The 25,313-nt window shown below is 44.3% G+C and overlaps 1 protein-coding gene across 1 annotated transcript in view; it reads left to right on the top strand.

Moving 5' to 3' along the window:
- Positions 1 to 24,573, top strand: part of SIAH3 (siah E3 ubiquitin protein ligase family member 3) — a 77,201-nt gene extending 52,628 nt beyond the window's left edge. The window contains exon 2 of the mRNA XM_050951536.1: positions 23,858 to 24,573. Coding sequence (XP_050807493.1) covers positions 23,858 to 24,451 — 594 coding nt within the window. The 3' untranslated portion in view covers positions 24,452 to 24,573. The remainder of the gene's footprint in view (positions 1 to 23,857) is intronic.
- Positions 24,574 to 25,313: the final 740 nt, after the last annotated feature.

The raw sequence follows: 25,313 nt of genomic DNA, 5'->3' as shown, positions 1-25,313 counted from the left end.
TCTATCACTTGAAAGAAAGAAACTAACTTTTAACAGTCAATCCTGTCTTAAAATATAAGGGCCAGATTCTGCCACCCTAAGATCTGTGTTGTACCTTAGTTTGTGAGTGGTCTCAAAGCTGCTGGCAGAGTAAAGTACTACTCAAGCTAAGTAGAGGGCAGCAGAATTTAGCCTTTAGTGATTTGTGGTTCAGGGATGGATTAGCCATGGAGTGCTTCAATCATTTTAAAGTTGTAAGGAATGTTTCTTTTTCAGCACCAAGGATGCTTTTTAAAGTGCAATTTTGTCACTTGGCAGCAGAGACCTGGTTTGCAATCAGACTCAGGCAATGCGCACAGGAGTCCAACTAGACTGCCGTTGCTGGAAATGAATTGGCCTATCAGTTTAACTTCTTTTGATTAAAAAACACCTCAGTGTGCAATTTAGCTGCGTGCAGTGATGTAGGCGAAGGGTGAAGCAAAAGACAAGAGCACTTATCTGTATATATGAAGACTAATTTTAGTCCTGAACTGCATCACTGCTATATTACACTTCCAGGTAGTAATGCAAGGACATCAGAGTGAGAGGTAAGTCCTGCCAGGTTCATGTGACTAAGGCCTAAGGTTCAAGGTCTTGTTCTTAGTCTTCCTGTGTGTTGTGCTAGAATAAGTCTTTCAGAAAGACCAGGTTCTCTCATTATCAATTCAAGTCTTGTGACAGCCATGCTAGGGCCCTTAATGTCTTGTGTTAAACCAACAAATGAGATGACCCAAGTGTAATCTCTAATAGGTAGCATGGGTCAGTAATCATTCATTTGTTCTAGTGCTTTTCACATGAAGGTCTGAGATGAAAATTTGTCCTGATAATGACAACAGCGGCAAATTAGTTTTATTCCATAATTAAATCTGGAGGCTTTAGAATTGGTATGACCGGCCCAATGCCTCAGCTGGTTACACAGTGTCCTACCCCAGTGCCAGCTCATGGAATTTTGTGCTGTAGGCAAATTGGCAATAGCTGCCCTTTCCAACCCATAGTCTCACACAAAACAGTTAAGGGCTAGATTCTGCTCCATATAGTTATACTGAGTTGTGCCTTATTCCACAAGCAGCTCCACTGTATTCAGTGGGACTGTTCAAGGAGTAAGGTACTTCTCAGCCTCAGTAGGGGTATCAAAACTCTTCCTGTAATGTACCTAATTGTTTGTTGGCCAGTTCTTCTCCTCTTTTAGTAGAGCTGTTGCTTGGACATCAGGACTCTTGTGGCTGAAGCTCGGTGTGTCTGGATGAGGCCATGTTCCATTCCTGTGACTTTAGAAGCTGCGGGCTAAGACAATCTTGCACATGAGAAACAGGAGATCCTTGGCAGGCTTTTATAAGAGACAGAATCTGCTTAATAGGAAACAGGAAGAGTTCTGCCTTTTTCCACAAATGCTAATCCCCAGCAAAATGTGGTCACCCACCCATTAGAGACAGAGATGGATAACGTGTGTCAGATTTTCCAAAATAGCTCAGTGGGCTGAGTGCCTAACTCCCAGTGAAAGGCAGTGGGAGTTAGGAGCCCAATTCCCTTAGGCTCTTTGGAAAAATCTCACCCTTCAAATATAAATGCTCCTTTATAGACCTTTCCTCTGCATCTCCCAGAGCATCCTATGTTGTCCATCTGTTTAGATGGTAAACTCCTCTGGATAGAAGCTGTGCTTCCTTTGTAAAAGCAGCAAAGAATCCTGTGGCATCTTATAGACTAACAGACATTTTGGAGCATGAGCTTTAGTGGGTGAATACCCACTTCGTCAGATGCATGCTTCCTTTGTGTGTCTGACATACTGTCGGCTCTTCAGAAAAAATTAAGCACAGTAGTAGGAAAAATTCATTTAAACAGAGAGGTTCCAAAACTCCATTATTCTCATAAGACTGAAGCAGCGGATCCTGTACTTTGGTTACTTGCACTTTGCTTTCAGCAAGTTAAGTTTATATATCCGAATATAAAAAAAAATAACACCATAGAAACCTAGTGATGTGAAAGGCTCTCAGGATCGGGGTGGGATATGGACGGAGTCTTTCGCCTTCGGGTTCCCAGCTAAAATCCAGCCTGGGCTGGCAATGATCAAACATTACCACCATTTGAGGACCTATTTATTTTTCCTTTGATACATGAAAGATTGCCCACTGCCAGATGTAAGTCACTAGAAATGGGAGAGCAGTAAACTGAACCATGAGGACACACCTCATGTTCCAACATGAAATGCCAATTTCCAGTTCCTGGTGGAAAATCCTCATCACAAAAATGCCCTTGTCAGTTGGCACATTTGCTGACAAGGTGGCCCAGGTTCCCCCAGTTTAGGCTTGAGGCAACTTGGCTGGGCAGTGTGGAAAAAACAATCATGGCTGTCTGTGCTGTACTTCTGCAGACAGAGCTCCTCAGTCTCCAGAGCCGTCAATCTGGTACCTTTCACAATTGTATTGCTTAACGTAAAAAAAAATTTTTTTAAACACATAAAACCTCTTAAACCTTCCCTCTATTAATAACCATAATTTGCTTGGTGTAGGCGGAGCATTGTCTTCTCTGACTAAATTCAGCCTCCTTTATTCCCCTCTACTTGCACTCCTCTACCTGGGAACAAGTTGACTTCTGGAAGCTTTATACACAGAATTCAAAGGAGAGGTGGGAAGAAGAGTAGATTAATATTCTGAATCTAATAAAAATATTTGTGGCTTAAATCACTCCTGTTCCCATGGAAATTCCCTCTTCTCCACTACAAAGGTTTTACTAATGATGCAGCAACATAATTTACATGGTGTGAGTGAAATTTCCATGAACTCTGGTTTTTTGTTTCTAGAACCTAAAGATATTTATAGGGAGGAGTGTTTTTTCCTCTTAAAACCCTGAATACTTAAACTCAAGTCACGCTTACAGAAGCCAATGAATTAATGATAAATTATGATCAATCTTGTACTATAAAGACTGACTATGGTCAATTTTGTACTATAGACTCAAAACTGACCCCTTGCTAAAAAATGTAAATATCACAAAGGAAAAAAACACCCCAACACTGCTGAATCGAAGGCGATTTCATTATTATTTGTGCTTCTACAGCTCTCAACTGAGCATGAGGCCATATTGTGCAAGGTGTTGTGTACATACACAGAGCTAGGGACAGTCTGGCCCCTGAAAAACATCTAAATAGAGAACCTAGACAAAGGGTGAAGGGAAGAAATATTATCCCTCAATTTACAGATGGGGAATTGAGAAAGACTAACTCACAGAAGGTCCCTGGCAAATGTAGGAATTGACTTCAGCTCTCCTGAGTCCCGGATGATGGGTTTAACCATAAGACCAGCTTTTCTTTCACAATTGATATTTATTTTTACAGTGCTCAAAATCATGTTAGCATACTAGGCACTTAGGCCCAGATCTTGAATGGGAGTTGGGTGCTTAAATACCTTTGAGGATCTGGGGCTTAGGGCTTACCCCAGTTCCCATGGACATCGTGAAAGTTTTTCTACTGTCACCAGTGGGATTTTGATCAGGCTCTTCTAGAAAATGTTCTCCCCCTAAGAGCTGACATTTTACACTTCAAGCAGGAGGCAACGAGTGAGGGCAGCAAAGAGGGAGGGCACTGGGTCAAGCAAAGAAAGGCTTCCAGCAATAAGATATCTCACACATACTTACTCGGTTTAGTTATCTTGATAACTCAGTTAAGATTTTTTTTTTTAAAGATAAACTATGTTTGATTCACTTCTTATGGACATTCTGAAAAAGGTGAGTCTTAACATGGGATTTGAATGAAGAGACCAGAATTGGGGTGTTCTTTCCGTGTACAAGAGGTTGGACAGGGGAAAAAAAAGTGCTGCTTGTTGGACCTGTGAACAAACAAACAGGAAGTTCAGGTTGGCATCACTGGTGGGATAGGCAGTTCAGGGAGTCGACATGTAAGATTATGTGCAATTATTTAGGACCCTGACGGTTTTTCCTCTGTTCTCTTTTTAACAATCTTTAACTCCATGGTTTCTGCCCTTGTGGGACAGTTGGACCAGATTAGCAGACTAATACCTCAGCTTTACCAACTGGTTGTGTGCACTCTAACTATGTTTCTCCAAACCATGGGCCAGATTCACAGCTGTGCTAGAGCTTTGCTTGCTGCAGTTGAGAAGATAGTGAGCAGAGATGGTTTTAATCCACTCTTCACTCGCAGATCCCTAGGCTACAGCCCCTGGCATAGACAGAGCAACCTCAAAGCTGGTTACACTGTCCAGGGATCACTAGAGAGCAGTGTGCTCCAACTAGGGGACACTGACAGCTAGCCAAGTTCCCTTCACCATGGATGACTAGGTAGGGAGCTAGTGGCACCACCTCTGCTCCCTCAGGGATTCCCTCTTGATGGAGGCATCCTTAACGACCCCCTTTGCACTGGTAGAACAGAACAAAGGGGCTGGAGCGGAGACCAGGTTTTGGCCTTATGACTTCAAATTGTGACTGGAGATGGACCTGAACTCTATTTTGAAAAAACCCCAAACACATACCCTCCTCCCTGAATGTTGGAGAAGTGCAGTTTTCAATATGAAATTCACAGCTCAGGCCCCTCATTATAATGGACTGAAACAATACTAACACTGAATCTAGACTGCTCCAGACACTAGCGAATTAGGAATTAAATCCCATTTCAGCTGTGCACTTCATGGCGTGGGCCCAGCTACTTATGACTGCAAGACAGTTGCAAAACTGGAATTTGGAGCAGCGCATGCTGTGCTGTGGCACATTCAAATCCAGCATGTTTAGGTGATTCAGAAGGGGAACCTAGGACACCAGTTAGAGAAGCCTGACCTTCGATAAAATCTCTATCAATGAGGGGGTTTGGAAACCCTGGTTTGGGATTTCTTTTATCCTAGTAAAAATGAAAGTTTTATGTCACTGCCCTGCACTTTCAGGACATGTTATTGAAAGAGTTTTATATTACATTTAGATTACCTTATTGGGAAAGCTGGAAATTGTCTGATTTAAGGAAAGAATTTCTATTGTCTGAGTGGATTTGATCTAATTATCTCAGCTGACACCAATAAATCTGCTCTCCTCTCAGACATGCTGTTACTGTAGTAACTTGTAAATGAATATTGGAGGATGAGTTATTAGAGCCAGTCTGAACTGGTAAGTTTAAAAGCACAGCAGGAAACAAGTTCCTCCTTTTCTTTTCCTTTCATATTAATGTCTTTCCTGTGTGACTAAACCAGAAAACCATCAGGTCAGATCCAGGGCCCCCCTGAACCCTTCATGTCCCTTTCAAACTGAGCATATACAGCCCATAACTACTTTATCTCTTTGCTTTCAATTAAAGCCCTAATAGCTTTGCACTTTGTAACAAGGTCTGTATGAAATACAGACCAAATAAAGAGTGAAACAAATTGTCTGCTACATCCTAATTTTTGTACTTGGCATTCTTTGCAGTGCAGCCCAAGTCAGAAGCAGCACGTGGCTGCACCACCAAGAAGCAGAGCAGAGGCAATATTGTGACTCTGGAGTTATCAGCTGCTAGTTAAGGACACCAGTAGATTATTTCCCTGCACAATTCTTTCCTTGCACTGCTGCTGGGACAAACTGGCTATACATCACCCCTTACCCGGGACAAGATATAAAATCTCAGTCGAGTCCAAAGGGAAGAAGATAAATAAAGAATATCTTAACGCATAAATAGCAGCATGACAGCATAAATTAACCTATACTAAAGGTTATATTCACACCACTGTCCTATGCCCAATCCATCATCAGTATGAAAACGTGCACAGAATACTCCTAATTTGTGCAGTACATTGGCAGCAGATTGCACTAACTGTTTCAGGTGAAACCACTGTCCAGCTGTGCCTAGGCTGATGTCAACCAGGCTGCCTTGGCACTCCATGGAACATTTCTCCTTTGCTTTCATGCATGTTATGCAGTCAGTGATGTCTGTTGCCTTCACTTCTTGCTTTCAAGCTTCTGAATGCACATTCCATCCCCATCCTGCACCTACTGAGTGCATAGCTGAACCTGCATCTCTACAATATTTATTTAGTCAGTTATGAAAAGGTGTCATTGGCTGAGGGAAAGGAAGGTATGCATAGTCCCCCAGAATTACAGTGGGGATGGAAACAACATTGACGCCCCCTCCAGCCTAGAAGGAAAAGAAGGGGAACCCTCTGCAACTCCACTCCTTCATCTTGGGCCAGGGAGGGGGATGGGTGAAGAGTCCCAGGAGCTGCAAGAGGGGCAGAGGTGGGGCTGGAAGAGGTGATGTGAGGACAGAATGGATGGAGAGCTGGGGGACAAGACTGATTTAAGGTTTGGGGAGCAGAATTAATTATCATGAAGGGGATGGGCAGATGTGAGGGTAAGAACACCTGCAGTGGGGGCCAAAAAAAGTCACATTAATAAATTTGGGAAGATTGGCCACACACGATGGGCAAGGGGAAGGGAGAATTCAAAAAATCAAAAAAGACTGGCCCAAACCCCCACAATATAATATATTCATGGAAATAAAGCAGCATATATGGTCTGTAGATTGATAGACTCAAAGACTATAAGGCCAGAAGGGATCATTGTGGAACCCAGCTTTGGATAGTTTCTGCAACTTTGACTTAAATGTAATTCCAAGCCTCTCCACTTTCAGATCCTTGAATTCTTCACTCCAGTCAATTTCCCTAACAAATTTCCCAGCCTCCCTTTAAAAAATTAAGTTTGCCCTTTTGAAATCAAGGATCCTAGTTGCAAACCTATTTTTTATTTATCCTTGCATTTAGTTTAAACTGATTTAACTCATGATCACTCAAATGAAGGTTGTCCTGTACACCTAGGTCTTCTATGAGGTCCTCACTACTTACAATACAAATTAAAATGCCATCACCTCTTGTTGGTTCAGTGGCTATTTGGTGAAGAAATCTATCAGCTATCACACTGAAGACGATTTGGGCTGTATCGTTACTAGTAGCATTTGTCCTCTAATCTATATATGAGAATTAAAATCTCCCATAATCACACAATTTTCAGTAGTATTTATTTCATTAGAAATATTGATGAAGATTCTATTCACATCCAAATTGGATCTTGGGGGTCTGTAGCAGACCCCAAGCACTATGCCAGTGTAGCCTCTGTTACCATTCTTCCCCAAAGAAGAAATGAAAAAAGATGGAACAGATAAAGCAGAATCTGTTTTGGTTTATCTGTCCCATCTCTTTTCATTTCTTTACAGTCTGGTCATTAAGATACAATGCTACTCCATCACCTTTACTTTGTCTTGCCTGACCAGCACATATCCTTCAATTCCAGCCATGATTACTATTCCACCATGTTTCAATTATCCCTATATCATCTGGTTTCATTTCCAGGATCAGTAGTTCTAGTTCCTCCATTTTGTTACACAGGCTCCTTGCACTGGTGTACAGACATCTTAGTTGTTTCCAATTGCCCTCTAGGGATAGTCATTTTCTATCAGTATCATCTCGCTGACTGTTACTGTTATTGGTCTTGGCACTATCTTTCTTTTTGTTGTCTGTTCTCCTACTCTGTGTTGTTCCTGTCTCCATTGCTGTATCCTCTTTCACTGGATTTTCCTCTGGCTCAATATTGGAAACAGGCGTGGAGATTACATCAGAATCTCCTAACAGTCTCCCCCCAATTCCTAGTTTAAAGCTCTTTTAATCTTTGTGCCAACTTGTATCCCAGAAATCTCTTTCCCTCCTCTCTCAGATGGAGTGTGCCTCATGAGAACAGTGCTCTAGCCACTGGGAGGCATTTACGGGAAACATCCCAAAGACCTCCCTATAGCTCCATTGCCTGAGCCCTCTGTTGATCACCATCTTTTACATAAAAAAACCCCCTCTCATGAATTTTTGGAGTTGGCAATACTGCAGCCCTATGTGCATACCCATGAACCTTCCACCGTGATCTGTGTGATTTGTGCATTGGCCTGCTAAACCCAGGGTTGTGAGTTTAATCCTTGAGGGGGGCCATTTAGGGAACTGGGGTAAAAATCTGTCTGCAGATTGGTCTTGCTTTGAGCAGGGAGTTGGACTAGATGACCTCCTGAGGTCCCTTCCAACCCTGTGATACTGTGAAGGCATGCCTGATCACTGAATGGTGCCCCTTTCTGTTAGTGTGAGTGCATAGGTTCCATCAGTGCCTCCTTCAGGTCAGGAACCTCAGCTATTTACATCCCTTTGATATCTGACACAATGGCCACCTTGATCACATGTCCCTGCAAAACAAAATGCAATTTTTCCACAGTGGGTACTGTTTTGGCCACAGCCACAAATTGGTACCCAGATGATCGATTGCTATCTGGGGCAACCACACTCTACAGGGGTGTTCATCTCTCTTAATTTTCATTAGTTGTCTACATTTAGGGGAGCTCCTCCTCATGGTCTGGCACTGCAGTATCAGGGCTAGCTCACCACAGAGGCACAGAATAGTCTCTTTCCATATCCTGATGTCAGACAGTCACTGCAGCTCATCCGAGGTCTTAAGAATGACTCAGTCACACCTGCCTGTGGTTGTAGTGCACACCCAAAAGCCACACTTTGCCCACTGAAGATCAACTGCCAGTACAGCACAGAGCTGTCTACTCAGGCAGTGGTAGGTGCATGAACATTGCTCCATCATGAATCAGACGGGTGCTGACAGAAAATCCTTCATCTGCATTCCCGCTGCCTCACAAATGCTTTTCAAAAGCTCCAGCAGACATCTTTCTTGCTGAGGAGGGACAGAGCAGAACATTCACCCTGGCGTCCATTTTGAGAAAAGGATGATGAAATCGTAAAAGTAATCAGGGGACTTAAACTCCCATTGTTCCTCAGTGAAAATCATATAAGTCTTCCACCACAGCTCCCAGAAAACATGCTGAAATTTCCCAGAAGTCCCCACTTCAGCAAAATGGGACAAGAACTGAGGGATAGATACCCGGAAGGGAATATGGTACAGTGTTAGCATGGACACAGAACAAAACTGCTGTCAACCTGCATCAAAAACAGCATGAGTAGTTTGGGCACACAGTACTGTTGGGGCATACCTCTTGTGTGATCCTACTGGTTCAGTTACTAATGGTGCAAAACTCTAGCACCAACAAGGCTTAAAACAGCGATTTCTCTCCATATACAGTGGTGCCTCATTAGAAACCTTAACACATTCCAGCAGCACAGTATCACCGTCTCATGCCTGATTATATTGCAAACTGAGATGAGCAAAATGAGCTTGAAATTGTCCTCTCAGCACCATTTGATAGTGGAGAAAATAACTCCTTCCACTACCAACCCCCTGACTAATATACAGTACTTAAGATAGTCTGCTGATGCATTCATAAATTAATAGGATTTCATGTAATTAAAATTTTAAATAAATCTCTAACATTGGCTCTGGTTTTGGATTTCTTAATTTCAGCTATGGAAATTTGGCTTTTGACATCGTGGGTTTTTCCTCTCTCTTTTCTTTCATCCGTCAGATTTATAAAATCTCATTAGCATGCTAAAAAGAACAGAAAAGAAATTAAATGAAGCCCAGAATTAAAAGGATCACTAGTTTCTTCATGTTAACTTTAGAGCTTTACTCCCTACCTGGTAGGTGTAAATAACATGTGGATGTGAAACAGTGGGTGGCAAAGCTTTTATGAGTCAAATGGGAGCTGAGAATTAGTGGAGATAGTTTCTATGTAGCTGGGGAGATAGGGTGGGGCCCATATAAACAGAGAAAAGGAGGATGTCAGGAAGAACATAGTCTGTGAAATGTGCTACTTATCCTATGGCACCAGGTATATTAGATAATAGATCAGGTATATTAGATAATAGATAAGGAACATTTAGAAAAATCACAACCTCTCTATAGAAGATGTGGAGCTCTGTCCCTTAAGCAGCCTGCCTCAGCTAAGGAAAGAAGGTTCATTTGGGGCCTTCTAGCCCCCTCCCCGCCCCTACACACTCCACACCAGGGGCTTCCTGGGCACCAGGCTTTGTTCCTTCGCTTAGGGCTGTCAACTTTCTGATTGCAGAAAACCAAACATCCCTGCCCCACCCTCTGCCATGCCCCTTTATGGAGGCCCCGCCTCCACCCATCCCTTCCCCAAGGCCCCACCCCTGCTCACTCCATCCCCCCTCCCTCCCTTGCTCACTCTCCCCCACCCTCGCTCATTTTTACCAAGTTGAGCAAGGGGTTGGGTGTGGGAGGGGGTGAGGGCTCCGGAGTGGGGCAAGAAATGAGGGGTTCGGAGTGTGAGAGGGGGCTCTTGGCTGGGGCAGGGTGATAGGGTGTGGGAGGCAGTGTGGGCTGTGGGTGAAGGCTCTGGGGTGGGGCCAGAAATGACAGGTTCAGGGTACAGATGGGCTTCAGGTTGCAGCAGGGGTTGAGGTGTAGGAGGAGGTGAGGACTCTGTCTGGGGGTGCGGGCTCTGGTGTGGGGCTGGGGATGAGGGGCTGGGGTGCAGGAGGGGGCTCAGGGCTGGAGCCAGGGGTTGGGGTGCAGGGTCTGGGAAGTTTAGGTGTGAGAGGGGGCTTGGGGCTGAAGTGCAGGCTCCAGGCAGCACTTACCTCAGGCGGCTCATGGAAGGGCCACACATTGAACAACAACAAGAAAAAAGAATTAAGTAAGCACCATCCAATCTGTGCAGTGAATGAAGTGGGGCTCCTCTGGAAAAATGTGAACATGTAACTGAAGGCTGTTATCTCATATTGCATATACACATGGAGTTCAAATAAAGGTTGCATGGGGAATGATTGGCTGAGGAACTCCTCCCTGAGCCACAGTGTGGCTTCAGGCCGTACTGAGGCACAATTGAAATTATCTTCATGACACGACAGATTCAGGAGAAGTTCAGAGAGCAACACCAGGAACTGTTCATGGCATTCATTGATCTAACCAAGGCCTTTGGCTATATCAATCGTGATGCCCTATGGAAAGTGCTGTGTAGGTTTGGCTGTCCCCAGAAATTCATTTCTATCATCAGACTATTCCATGATGGGATGACTGCCACCATTTTGTGCAACAGCTCAGAGACCGAACCATTCATCATTCACACTGGTGCCAAGAAGGGCTGTGTCATTGCGCCAGCCCTCTCCATTTACCTTGCTGTGATCCTGATTCTCATCTGTGACTACTTTCCTTATGGACTCAGGATTGAGTATCATATGGATGGTCAACTCCTCAATCGCCGACATCTCCAAACAAAATCTAAGATCACAAGAATTGGTATCACTGATTCAGTATGCGGATGACTGCATCATTCTTGCACACACAGAGGCCAACCTACTAAGTACACTAAACCTTTTTGCAGGTGCCTATCACAGCCTGGGTCTGTCTCTCTCAACATCATGAAAACCAAGGTACTCTACCAGCCTTCACCTGCACAAACTATTCTTTGTACTCCACAAATCAGCATCAGTGGGGAACCTCTGCAAAATGTGGACCATTTTCCATACCTTGATAGCCACCTCTCCCAAACAGCCAGCATTGACACAGAAATTGAAGACAGGATCCTCTGTGCCAGCACATCCTTTGGAAAACTACCGAAACGAGTCTTCAGTGATAGGGATTTGCAAACAGGCACCAAAATTTTGGTTTACAATTCAGTTGTCATCCCCTCTCTGTGCGAGACCTGAGTAAACTATAGATGACATCTCAAGTGGCTGGAGTGGTTCCAGTGCTGCCTCGGGTGGATTCTTAGGATCAGCTGGAAAGACAGACACCATAACATTAGTGTTCTCTCTGCAGTCCACATCAGCAGTATAGAAGGGCAGGTCATGAAACACCAACGCCCCTGGGCTGGCCACTGTGTACATAGGCCTGACACTCTTCTCTCAGTTAAGTCAGGGAAGAATGATGGCATACTGTGGGGCCATGTGAGTACCTATAGCAGTGCCGCTGACTTGAAGGTATAAATCATCCCCAAATATGAAATAGTTCATATTTGGGGATGATTTATACCTTCAACTCAACAGCACTACTATGGGTACTCGCATGGCCCCACAGTATGCCAACATTTTTATGGCTGACTTAGAACAACACTTCCTCAACTCTCGTCCCCTAACACCCCTCCTCTACTTGTGCTAGATTGATGATGACATCATCTGGACCCATGGGAAGGAGGCCCTTGAGGAATTCTACCAGGATTTCAACAATTTCCACCCCACCATCAACCTCAGCCTGGACCAGTCCACATAAGAGATCCACTTCCTGGACACTACAGTGCAAATAAGCTATGATCACATGAACACCACCCTATACTGGAAACCTACGATATACTTACCTACATGCCTCCAGCTTTCATCCAGACCACATCACATGATCCATTGTCTGCAGCCAAGCCCTAAAACACAACCAAATTTGTTCCAGTCCCTCAGACAGAGATATATCCCTACAGGATCTCTATCAAGTGTTCTTAAAACTACAATACCCACCTGGGGAAGTGAAGAAACAGATTGACAGAACCAGAAGGGTACCCAGAAGTCACCAACTACAGGACAGACCCAACAAAGAAAGTAACAGAACGCCACTAGCCATCACCTTCAGCCCCCAACTAAAACCTCTCCAGCGCATCATCAAGGATCTACAACCTATCCTGGAGGAAGATCCCTCACTCTCACAGACCTTGGGAGACAGGTCAGTCCTCACTTACAGACAGCCCCTCAACCTGAAACAAATACTCACCAGCAACTACACACCACACAACAGAAATACTAACCCAGGAACCAATTCCTGCAACAAACCCCATTGCCAACTCTGTCCACAAATCTATTCAAGGGACACCATCGTACGACCTAACCACATCAGTCATCAGAGGCTTGTTCCAGTGGCGTAGCCAGGTTCTAACATCAGGGGGAGCAAACACAAAAAAAAAAAAAAAAAGACACCACCCGACATATCAAATTACACCTCTACCTTGATATAACGCAACCCAATATAACATGAATTCAGATATAATGGGACAAAGCAGTGCTGCGGGGGGTTGCGCACGCTCCCAGTGGGACAACCCCTCTCATCTCTCCTAAGGGGGTTGCTGTGCAATCTGTGGCCCCTGGAAGCAGGCAACAGAAAGGACTGCGGGGGGGGGAGAGCACAGTCCCCTGCATAAGAGAAACAATCAGACAGAGGTGGGCAGGGTCTGTTGGGGGTTCGCATGGAGGAGAGGGAGTGTAGGGCTGCACTGGGAGACTCTTCAGTGCAGCACCTAGCCACGCTGGCTCTGTGCATCATGAGGCACTCAGGAAAAGGAGGCAGCAAGAGAGAGAGGCCAAGGAGGAGTGCCCTTCCCCTCCCAGCTGAGTCTATGAGTCCCTGATCTCACAGAGTCTCAGCACTGCAGGCACCCAGCCCCCAGGTACTGGGCTGCAGTGCAAGCTGGAAAGGCTGATATAGAGAAGTCAGGACCAGTCAGAGCACTTCCCATGTCATCATGAAAATTCACTCCTGGAAAGCTGGGTGATTAGTATATATCAAGGTGGGTTAATTAATTAGATATATACCAATCTCCTAGAACTGGAAGGGACCTTGAAAGGTCATTGAGTCCAGTCCAGCCCCCCTGCCTTCACTAGCAGGACTAAGTACTGATTTTTGCCACAGATCCCTAAGTCGCCCCCTCAAGGATTGAACTCACAACCCTGGGTTTAGCAGGCCAATGCTCAAACCACTGAGCTACCCCTCCTCCCAGGTAATAGCTTTTATTGGCCCAGCTTCTGTTGGTGAGAGAGACAAGCTTTTGAGCTATCACAGAACTCTTCTCTAGGAAGAAGAAAGAACTCCATGAAAGCTTGTCCGTCTGTCTCTCTCTCACCAACAAAAGTTGCTCCAATAAAAGATATTACCTCACCCACCCTGTGGCTCTAATTTCCTGGGAACAACAGGGCTACACCAACCCAGCATACAAAATGCAAGATTCACATGAACAGCAGAGTGACCACCAGGGCCTGCTCAGGCCCCAGCGCGCCAAGCGCGTGCTTGGGGCGGCATGCTGCGGGGGGCGCTCAGCCGGTTGCGGGGAGGGCAGCAGGTGGCTCCGGTGGACCTCCTGCAGGCGTGGCTGCGGAGGGTCCACTGGTCCCGGGGCTCCGGTGGAGCATCAGCAGGCACGCCTGCAGGAGGTCCACCGGAGCCGCGGGACCAGCATCAGAGCACCCCCCGCGGCGTGTCGCTGTGCTTGGGGTGGCAAAATGGCTAGAGCCGGCCCTGGTGACCACCATCACACCAGGACACTATTTTCATGATTCATCTTAGCATAATGTCATCTTCACACCAAGGAAGCTGCACTTTTAGCACAATGAGATAAATACCGAGCCACATGTGCATGCCAAAAATTCACAGTACAAGGGCACTGGGATCCACACAGCAGGATAGTAGTGTCAGTTTAGCTCTCAGTCTCTGAGTCCATCCCCACTAAACTAAGTCCAAAGTTTCAGCTAAACACAAGGGTACCTGCAAATAGTTGTGCTAACAGCAGGATCTACACTGGCACAATAGGAGGAGTTGCATGTCAGGGTGCTAATTCCCAAGCTCAGTGCAAGGCAAAAAGGGATCCAGGCACCAGGTCCTTAGAACCAGAATTTGTACTCACAGGAGAGTGGGATGAAATTAGAGAAGTTACAGAAGGCAACCCCCAAGAAACAAGGCATTGACCAGTTGGCTGGGTGGATGTTAAACAACCATCACCAGCCATTGTGTGCAGCAAGTGAATGACAATTAATAACTTAATGACCACCATCACCAGAGAATTACTCAACCCTGGGACTCAGCAATGCCTCCCCCTCCTCCCAACATGATCACAAGCCCTTCCCTTAGGAGACAATTCAGGTTTCCCCTGATAGGAGAGGGAAAATCAGGCTACCTCTCTCTGCACCCCAACGTGGTGCCTGTACTTGTAGTATGTGTTTAGTTTAGTCCATGTGCTCTGGCAAACACAACAGCAGACAGTTCGTTTCAGCCTTCCCTTGGGAGACAATTCCATCCACACCCGCAAGGCAGAGATTGTACTGCTATGAAGATTTCCCCTGATAGGAAAGGAAAACTGAGACTATCCCCCACCCCTATCTCTTCCCCACTGCCTCTTCCCTTCCACCCCTCATCCCCTAAGAGGCAGTCACCCAGATGCCAAGAATGGGGAACCAAGCACACTACATGGCCACTGCCTCTGAGAGGCAAGCATCTCTGCCTGGGCAGGGAGGGCAAGCAGAGACACCACACCCCACAGAAGACCAGGAGATGCACCTCCCTCCCACTAATGCCTGTCCTGGTCCAGCTGCCCGGGTGCAGGGGATGTTTTTGGAGATGCCTCTGGCTGAGCTCCCTGCCCCCCACCATGCAGACAGCCATCCCACCAGCAGCCAGGTGCTGCCTCTCACAGCCAGCTGGGGGGTTTCCAGGCCCCCCCAAGCCACCCTCACCATAAGAAAACACCCCTTTTAAATACACTTACCAGCTGCTTCTACTGGCTGCTTTTAGCTGGGTGAGAGTTTAGGAGCTGCTGCTGCAGAGCCAGAGAAAGCACACCTGCCACAGTGCCACAAGAAGCAGGTAGGAGAAGGAGGTGGGGTCTCTCAGCTGCTCAGCCCCTTGCTCCAGGAGCAGTTCCCCTCGATGATTGGCTGGTGGCCAAAAACCAGCTAAACAGAAAGCACTCACACTCCCCTAGCTAGCTACCCTACTGCCCCCACCCTGGCCGAGCAGCTGATGGCTCGTGGGCCCCCACAGGCCCCATAAACAGTTGGCATGCCCCAACCAACCCCATTCTTCCCCAAGGCCCCAGCCTCTCCTCCTCCCCAGGAGCCCAGCTTGCTGGAGCTCATTCTTTCGCCCTCCCCTCACTGATTAGCTGTCTCCCTCCTGCTGGGAGGCAGCTAATCGGCAAGGCAGGGACGGGGCGGGTTTATGCAGCACACTAGGGGAAGCCAGAAAACCTGCCTGCAGGAGCCCAGCTTGCTGGAACTCAGTTCTTCCCCTCCCCTCCCTGCCAAGGGATCAGCTGTTTCCCTCCTGCTGGGAGACACAGCTGATCAGCGAGGGCCGGGTATGCAGCAGGCTGGGGGAAGCCTGGCAGGCCAAGCTTCAGAGCGGAGTGTGGGCCCCACCCCTGGCGCCATGATAACCCCACCTAAGATGTGGCTTTTTTGAAAATGTGCTGAGGGGAAGCAGCTACTTCCCCTGCACCCCACTAGCTACGCTACTGGCTCGTTCACTTGCACATCTACCAACGTGATATATGCCATCATGTGCCAGCAATGCCCTTCTGCCATGTACATTGGCCAAACCGGACAGTCTCTATGCAAAAGAATAAATGGACACAAATCAGACATCAAGAATTGTAACATTCAAAAACCAGTAGTAGAGCACTTCAGTCTCCCTGGACACTCAATAACAGACTTAAAAGTGGCCATTCTTCAATAAAAAACTTAAAAAACAGACTTCAATGAGAAACTGCAGTGCTGGAATTAATTTGCAAACTGGACACCATGAAATTAGGTCTGAATAAAAGACACGGAGTGGCTGGGTCACTAAAACAGTAATTTTCCCTCTGTTGATATTCACATCTTCTTGTCAACTGTTGGGAATGGGCTACATCCACCCTAACTGAATTGGCCTCATTAACACTAACCTCCCACTCAGTAAGGCAATTCCCATCTTTTCATGTGCTGTATATTTATATCTGCCTACTGTATTTTTCACTCCATGCATCTGATGAAGTGAGTTATAGCCCATGAAAGCTTATGCCCAAATAAATTGGTTAGTGTCTAAGGTGCCACAAGGACTTCTCGCTGTTTTTGCTGATACAGGCTAACACAGCTACCCCTCTGAAACCTTAAAAAGGGAGGCATCAACCCAACAAACTGGGAGGATTCAATGCAGAAAACACTGGTGCCGCACCATGCACCAAGCCACAGCTCAATCTGTTTCCTTCCCCTCTTGTCCCATACCCCTATGCCAGGGATCTCCAGTTTTCTAAGGTTCCACTCCCAGCATTTCCTCTTAGCATTAGGGGTTGGGGAGTCTTGAATAGGCTCTTAGGCTCTTGTAAGGTCTGACCTGCCACCTACGTGACCCCCTTTGGTTGCTAGAACTAGAAGCTGAACTCTGTCCGAGGACTCTGGGATCCGATTGGCTCCCTGCTTGTATTTAAACTGAGCGGAGGAACAGGAATTTGTCCATGCAACTGGATTTTTCCTGTTTAGAACTGCTTTCTTTATACTACCTGCTCCTGCTGCTTGACTCTGATCTCCTGGTAACCTGACCCGGCCTGCCTCGTGATACCGACTCCTCATAGGCCCTCTGGCCTCTTTCAGACTCTGACCTTCTGGTATTGGACTCAGCCTGGCACTCAACACTCACTCTGACCACTAAGTCAGATTGTACTCATCCCAGTCATGACACCTATTCAGTCCCAGTTCCCCCAGATTCCAATCTCAATCCTCTCCCATGGCTCCTTCTTCCATTCTACATGCCTCGCCTCCCCCCTTAAGTCGATCTTGTCCACTCTGCACTCATATCAGACAACTTGCTCCTCAAACTGACTGGTCTCATCTGGAGGTGAGGGGAATGGGAGCATATGAGGGACAGGCTCCCTGTTCTTAGTACTGGTGCCCAGTCCCAATCCAGCCCACAGCAGCGCAGAGAAAGTTCTACTACGCCTTAGGCTGGTGCATGCTCAGTGTGATGGAATCTTGGGGGAATTTATCTGTTCAAGTCTCTTCTGAGGATATGCAAATTTGATTTTTCAGATGCTTATAACTTAGCAAAACTTGAGAGGAATGTCACAGGAACAGCAGAAGGCACATCTCTGACACAAAGGCTGCCCCCCTGCCAAATTTCAAGTCCTTGCTCCAAAGCAAGAAGGGGGGTGGACATTATGTTGTTCAAGGGGGCTCCACCCACCATCTCGAGATTTGAATAGGCTTATCTCTTTTACCAGAGCTAATTAACTTAAAACACATTTGTGGAAAGTGTATTTATTATGGAAGTTTAATAACTTGGTGATAAATATTTGTTGAAGTTTAAGAACTGTTAGAGATCTGTCATTTTTATATTGTAACTATTGAACCTCAATAAATATGGTTTTAATAATTAAATGGCATTTAATTAAACACTTTTTAACTCCTTGACTGCTGCTCCGTGACTGCTGCTGAATGTCCCAAGTTCCATATTTGATGCAGAATGTACATTCTGAGCTCTGCTGGGATGTACCAAGAACAACCTGATTTTTCATTGATTTTAAATGGTACATCAATAGGATTCTGCAGCACAGGTAACAGAGTGGAGGACAAGCAGCAAATTGGTTACATTTAATCAATTCCTTATTTGAGTTATTTCATTTATAGTGTGGCTCCCAGATTATATGAATGAACATCAGAACTGCATGAGGGAGAAAATTCAGACATTGTGGACTTTAGAACTAGAAATCCTTCATAAACTGGGAAGAAATATATAAGTAACATGTGAAGTGTGTCATAGGTGAGGTGTGCAGGGGCTGGGGAGGGCATGGGAGTCTAATTCAAAGAGAACTTTATCTGCCTTAACTGACATGTAAAAATATGGGAGCGAGGGTCTACCAAGCCCGTTGTAATTCAACACAAAAGTTCAAGCATCCAAGGAAACAAGTCATTTGTGTCCATAAAAGGAACAGTGTCTGCTTCTCACCTGAACAATTTGTAAAATTCCAGCTTATCACGGTGCACTTGGCTGTCACTCAACCTATATTTTCACAAAAAATCAGAAATGTAGGGCAGCAAGTGACTTCAAGAAGTCATCAAGTCCAGCTTCCTCCACTGGGGTTGGAGCAAATAAACCTGCGTGTTCCTGGCAGGTGTTTGTCTATCCTGTTCTTAAAAGCCTCTAGTGACAGGGATTCCACAACCTTCCTTGGTAATCTATTCCAGTACTTAACTATCCTTGTAGTTAGAAAGATTTTCCTAATATCTAACCTAAATTTGCCTTGCTGCAGATTAAGCCTATTATTTCTTGTGCTACCATTAGTGACATGGGGAACAATTGGTCACCATCCTCTTTATAACAGCCCTGCACATATTTAAAGATATAAGGTCCTCCCTCAGGCTTCTTTTCTCAAAACTAAACATGCTCAGTTTTTTTTTTAACAATTCCTTATAGGTCAGGTTTTCTAAACGACTTATCATTTTTCTTGTTGCCCTCTAAACACTCTCCAATTTGTCCACATCTGTCTTAAAGTGCAGTGCCCCAAACTGGACGCATTACTCCAGCTGAGGCCTCACCAATGCTTAGGAGAGTGGGACAATTACTTCTCGTGTTTTACATACTTCACTCCTGTTAATGTGCCCCAGATTGATGTTAGCCTTTTTGGCAACCGCATCACATTTTGGCTCATGTTCAGTTTCTGATCAACTATGACTCCAGATCCTTTTCCGTAGTACTTCCTCCTGGCCAGTTATTTCCCATTTTGTATTTGTCTATTTGATATTTCTTTCCTAAGTGTAGTATATTGCACTTGTCTTTATTGAATTTCATCTTGTTGGTTTCAGACCAATTCTCCAATTTGTCAAAGTCATTTTGAATTCTAGTCCTGTCCTCCCAAGTGCTTGCAATCTCTCCCAGCTTGGTGTCATTTGCATATTTTTTCCACTTCATTATACGAGTCATTAATGAAAATGTTGAATAGTACCAGAGCTAGGAGAGACCCTTGTGGGACCCCACTAGATACATCCTCCCAGTCTGGCAGTGAACCATTGATAACTACGCTACAGTTTTTCAACCAGTTGAGCACCTACTTTATAGTAATTTCATCTAGCCCACATTTCTCTAGTTTGCATATGAGAATGTCATATGGGCCTGTGTCAAAAGCATTACCAAAAATTAAGAAAAATCACATCTACTGCCAAAATGGCAGTATAGAGAGAGTGCAGTCTTCTGGGAAGAGCAGGGTGTTGGGACTCTTGAGTTTTATCTTCTGCTCTGCCACTGATTTGCTGGGCGACCCTGTGCAAAGACTCCCATTGACTTTGACTTTAAATCAGGCCCATGACCTGTCTGAGCAAATATGCCAGGATTTTGTGAGAATTAATTAATGTTTCTAAAGCACGCTGTGATCGCTGGGTAAAACCCAGTTATACAAGTATCCAGAAAGAGCTGACTACTAACAGCAGTTGCTCTTCTGTCAGCAATCCTTATTGGCCAGGTACAGAGAGAGTCATCCCTGCTCACTAAGCGTGATGTTCTCATTTTCCTGTCAGCTAACAGAAACGAATAACCCTACAGTTCTCTGTCATTACTAAAGCAGAGGCCAAATTCTTCTCTCACATACATTAGTGTAAATCTAAAATATTCAGAATATTTGTATTCCAGCAGTGCTAACAGGCCCTAATGAAGATCGGGGCCCCATTGTGCTAGGTGCTGTATATGCGCTTGTGGTGACACTGTCTGCTTCAAAGAATTGACAGTCTATTTAGTCCAGACAGACAAATGGTGGAAGACAGGAAAGATCATTATCCCTGTTTTACAGCTGGAGAATGGAGTCATGGAGAGATTAAGTGATGTGCCCAAGTTCAAACAAAAAATGTGTGGAAGAGACAGAAAATGAACCTGGATCGTCTTCATCCTAACAACAAGCCCAAACATCCTCTCTCTTATTTTGCAATTCAGCTGAGATTGCCATGTATTTATAAGTATGCCTTTTGGCAAAAGTATCAGTTAAGATTGCACTTGATTATTTGTTTTTAAAGAGAACCACAGTCCAATAAGCCCACGAAAACTTATGCTGAAATAAATTTGTTAGTCTCTAAGGTGCCACAAGTACTCCTGTTCTTTTTGCAGATACAGACTAACACGTTTGCTACTCTGAAACCAGTCCAATAAGCCTTACCTTAAAAAAAACATGACAGAAGGAAACTATTTGTGTGGGTCAAAGATGGGGAAAAGTTCATAAGTATTCATCTGAACGCTTAAACTAATTCACTATTGTTATATTCATGCCTCTTTGTGTGTGGGTGGGTGTGTGCAACTCATGCCAGTGCGGAGAACCAGCAAAAGGCCTATATACCACTTAAATCTCAAGGGTTTTAGGCGATATTCTAGCAAATGAGTTTTCTGGCAAGAATGTTCATTGAGACTATGGATTTTAAACAAATCTTGCAAAATATTTGCAGAAGTGAATTTTGAATTCATTCGTGTAAGTATTCATACCAGAAACTCAATGCCAAGGATTGTTGTTATCCAGTCAGACAACAGAAGCTCACCATGTGACCTTCATGTAATCAACGTATCTTGAAGTTCCAGTATTTCATGCTAATCTGACCTGAAACAAGATACCAACCTGGCATTCTTCACTGAAATGATATAACAAATCCTTTCCAATACTGAATACATTTGAGAAATTCACAGTTTGTTTGTGGAAAATTCACAAAGCTAGGAAGAGGTAAAATTCAGCAAATTAAATTATTCACTACAAATTATGTACCCAGCCCCTGAGCCACTAAAGAATGATTGTCATAGCATGATATTTGCAGAGACATGTCTTTTTTTTACATTGACTATGATTCAGATGGATGAGCTACCATTATACACCATGCTAGTGTAACTTATCAAATTAGGAGAATACATTTTTAAATTCAATTACACCCTCAATGGAAATGGTTTCTCTGACTCTGGTAATCTTTGGAGAGAAATTATACACAGTTAATAAAGCTTTACATTTAAAAACCCAATTTTAAATGTTATTCCAGAGGTTAATTTAAGATCCATCTTCCAAAATGGAAGTTAAATAAAACTGATAGACGGTTGGAATTTGTTGAGTGGTTGAGAGGTTTATCCGCATGTGAGTAAGAGTTCATTAGTTTTAATTAGTATAATCACTAATGTTGCATTAACAATTTGCTGAGTGAAAGTAATTGCTCACACACATTGTATTAGATGGGAAGATTAGAATTCATTTTATGAAGCAATTAGCAGTTCAGTGATTTTAAAAAGGGCCTTTTATGAGCTGCTGTCGCAACAACCTCCTTCGCCAAAAGATGGTTTAAATTAACTATAACTTTCATCCAAATAAGAAGAAGGAAGAAATGCAGGTTAAAGTGTGAACTTGTCATCCCTCTATGATAAGCAGGCAACTCAAGGCAGACTCCTTAATTAGTTTATAATGATCTACTTTATTTTCCAGGCAATGCTGGTTATTTATCAGTCTTTGGTTCAGCATCTTGTTGGAAATTTTAAATTCTTGGATTTTAACACAACAAAATACATACATAATAATTTGGAGTAATAATTCTCCAAAGCAAGTACTAGACGGTTCAGTACATGTTTAAATGATCCATTACTCTTTGTATCAAATATCGAAGAAAGTAGATGTACAGGGTCTCAGTGAGTACCACCTATTACACAGCAGCATATTTAACATTGTTCTCTGCCCACTGTAGCTTTAGAGGTTACATATCAAAATTCAACTGCCTGAAAAGCCTGGACTATACAATCATGCCTTTCAAGTGAATATTGATCATTTACATAGTGGGGCAATTTATGAGTGGATATCCCCCAGGATGTCTGGTGACAAAGTCCAAGTAAAGTGGAAATAATAATGGAAGGAGACTTCAGTCCAGAATGTGGGATAGGGTGGGATAGTTAGGCCTCAGCAACTTGACATTCACAAGCGAACGCCAAATGGCCTGATAAATTCCCAGTTCTACTAGAGACGTAATCAGGAGAGGGGCGGGTGATAGCTGTTCTGATACACACTGTTTTTTCCTATCTCAGGTGAAATGTGTTAAAATGAGCAGTATTGCTGGACAAAGTGTCAAAATATTATATCAACACATTCATTTCAGCACATGGTTTGCTCCGTAGCAGCATGCTCATTGTCTCTCATTGCTTTTGCTGGTGCATGAACACCTCCCATGTCTGAAAATGGGTAAAGAGGCTTGGGTTTCAATTAGTAAACTGCTACGAGTGTTGAGCGAACTTTGAAGGGTTGAATACTCACTGCATTCTTTTTCCTCTGTCATTCACAAAATTCTATGCTGAGGAGGTGTTGGCAGGTCCCCTCAGAGCAGTGGATCTTGGAGTTAGCTCCCCATTGAGATGTATGAGACAGTTCCTATCACTCAGAGCTATTGTTTCAGGATGCCCGCAGACTGAGGTAGATGTCACTTCATCAATTAAACTCAAAAACATAAATTGAGTGTTTCTTCACAACCATGAGGATAGAAACTTGTATTTTTTTATAATGAAAGCTGAAATGTTGACACAATCATCAGGATTCCAAGAGCTGGTGTCTCTGTACATGGGCTGTTGTGCCACTGCCTCAATCTGCGGTGTGTCCACCTTTAGATATATATAGATAAAAAAAGCAAGATTTAGGCACAAAGTATTTTTTTCATAAAGAAAAATACTGAGGCCATCATACACAATGAAAATTGATTTTGGTTCACAAATTATGTGTTATACAACATGCTATTTCAGATTTTAAAAAAAGTCCAAGTTTGCCAGAGTGTCTCATTAAAGGGTAATAAAGCTATAAATATTGCCTTTCCCTGTTAGGAGCTCTAAGAGCCATAACTGCATAAAATGCCCCATAGTCTCCTTGTTTTTTACAAAATACAGATTTGTTTCCCTTGAACTAATGCAATTGCTTTTTAAAACACATACATCACTTTCATTTAAGATGATTTATTGCAGTCCTGCTGGTTTATCTTTTCCCCTGCAGAACGAGACAGCTGCTGGCACCTTTTGCTGTCTATACAAGTCCACATCTTGCTCACAGTGGGTATGTCTGATCTTAAAGGTGCTGAGTTCCTTCTGCTTCCATTGAAGTCAATAGGATTTGCAGGTGCTCAGCACCTCTCAGGACCAGGCCCTGTAAGTATGTTCCAAGTCAGTGCCTGTAATGGTATCCCCAGCTTTCATCATGTTTTTTTTTCTTTTCTTCTTGCAGTATGTATCAAACAGGCATGCAGTCGGTCAGACCTCCACAGAGCAAGGCAGCCTTCATTCCTACCATCCCCCTGAGACAGTGCACGACCCGCAACTGATTCCTTGCATGTGCCCTCTGTTTTCTTGTCAATGGGAAGGCCATGTAGAAGTGGTGGTATCACACCTGAGACAGACGCATCGAATCAGCATCCTTCATGGGGCAGAGATTGTTTTCCTGGCTACAGACATGCACCTCCCTGCACCAACAGATTGGATAATAATGCATTCTTGCCTGGGCCACCATTTTTTGCTTGTGCTCAGGAAGCAGGAGAAATATGAAGGCCACCCCCAGTTCTTTGCCACCATGATGTTGATTGGCACCCCCACACAAGCCGATAACTTCACCTACAGGCTCGAGCTCAACAGGAATCAGAGGCGCCTGAAGTGGGAAGCTACCCCGAGATCGGTATTGGAATGCATTGACTCTGTCATATCAGACGGCGATTGCCTTGTCCTTAACACCTCGCTGGCCCAGCTCTTCTCTGATAATGGAAGCCTGGCTATAGGCATTGCAATAACTGCGAGCAAAGTTCACACTGCTGAAGCAGAAATGTAAAGAAGAAAACTCTGTTCTTCAGCAGCTTGAGAAAACCAGAACTAATGGACTTTTTCAGGGTCTCAGGTCTTTTGTGCTCTTTCGTATCTGGCCACAGTGGGCATTATGTAAACATCCAGTGATTAAGGCCTTTGTGTAATGTATTCGCTGTTTTGTTAATACAATTTTACGACACATTTTAACGGGTGATAATCAAGTTGTTGTCTCCATCAAAATAAGCTACTGAATCTCTTGAGCAGATACTGCCAGCATGGAAAGAACCAGCAGGGTGACTTATAGGATTCTTGGTTTGGATACACTATGCAAATATGTTTCCTTTATTGTCTGCCTAATAACAAAATACTAATGTTGCTCTCTGTTCCTGATAGTAAGGTGAAATATTTTCTTTGGGACAGAGGCTCCTGCTTGGCCCATTTGTGGATGTCACTCATTAGCAAGTTCATAGGAAGTGGGGGACTGCAGTTAGTTTGCTTAAAATGGACCAACTTGCAGCTGTCCAAAGCTTTAAGACACTACACAAGAAGATGGCAAGCTCCAGCATGCAATACTCCATCAGACCTCAGCAGATGGTCTGTATAGAACATTTCATCATATGACTCACCACCTCTAGGAGTCATTATCACTGTTTAAAGGCAGGGGGGAATCATAGACCTAATATCAAATGGCAGATCATATTTATCCCACAGTTATTGTTTATTAACAACAATAACAGCCATGATCATTTAACACTGATAATGAGGTGGAGACTAAAGCCCACAAACAAGTTGGGCCACATTGTGCTAGGCACTATAAAAACATATAACAAATGGCAGTCCTTTACTCCAAAAGCTTATAGTCTAAGGGCATGTCGACACTGAAGCTG

The sequence above is a fragment of the Gopherus flavomarginatus genome, chromosome 1, assembly GCF_025201925.1.
Source record: "Gopherus flavomarginatus isolate rGopFla2 chromosome 1, rGopFla2.mat.asm, whole genome shotgun sequence".
NCBI classification, from domain to species: domain Eukaryota; kingdom Metazoa; phylum Chordata; order Testudines; family Testudinidae; genus Gopherus; species Gopherus flavomarginatus.
Note: the sequence above shows the minus strand (reverse complement) of the source record. Positions and strands in the feature narration are given on the sequence as shown.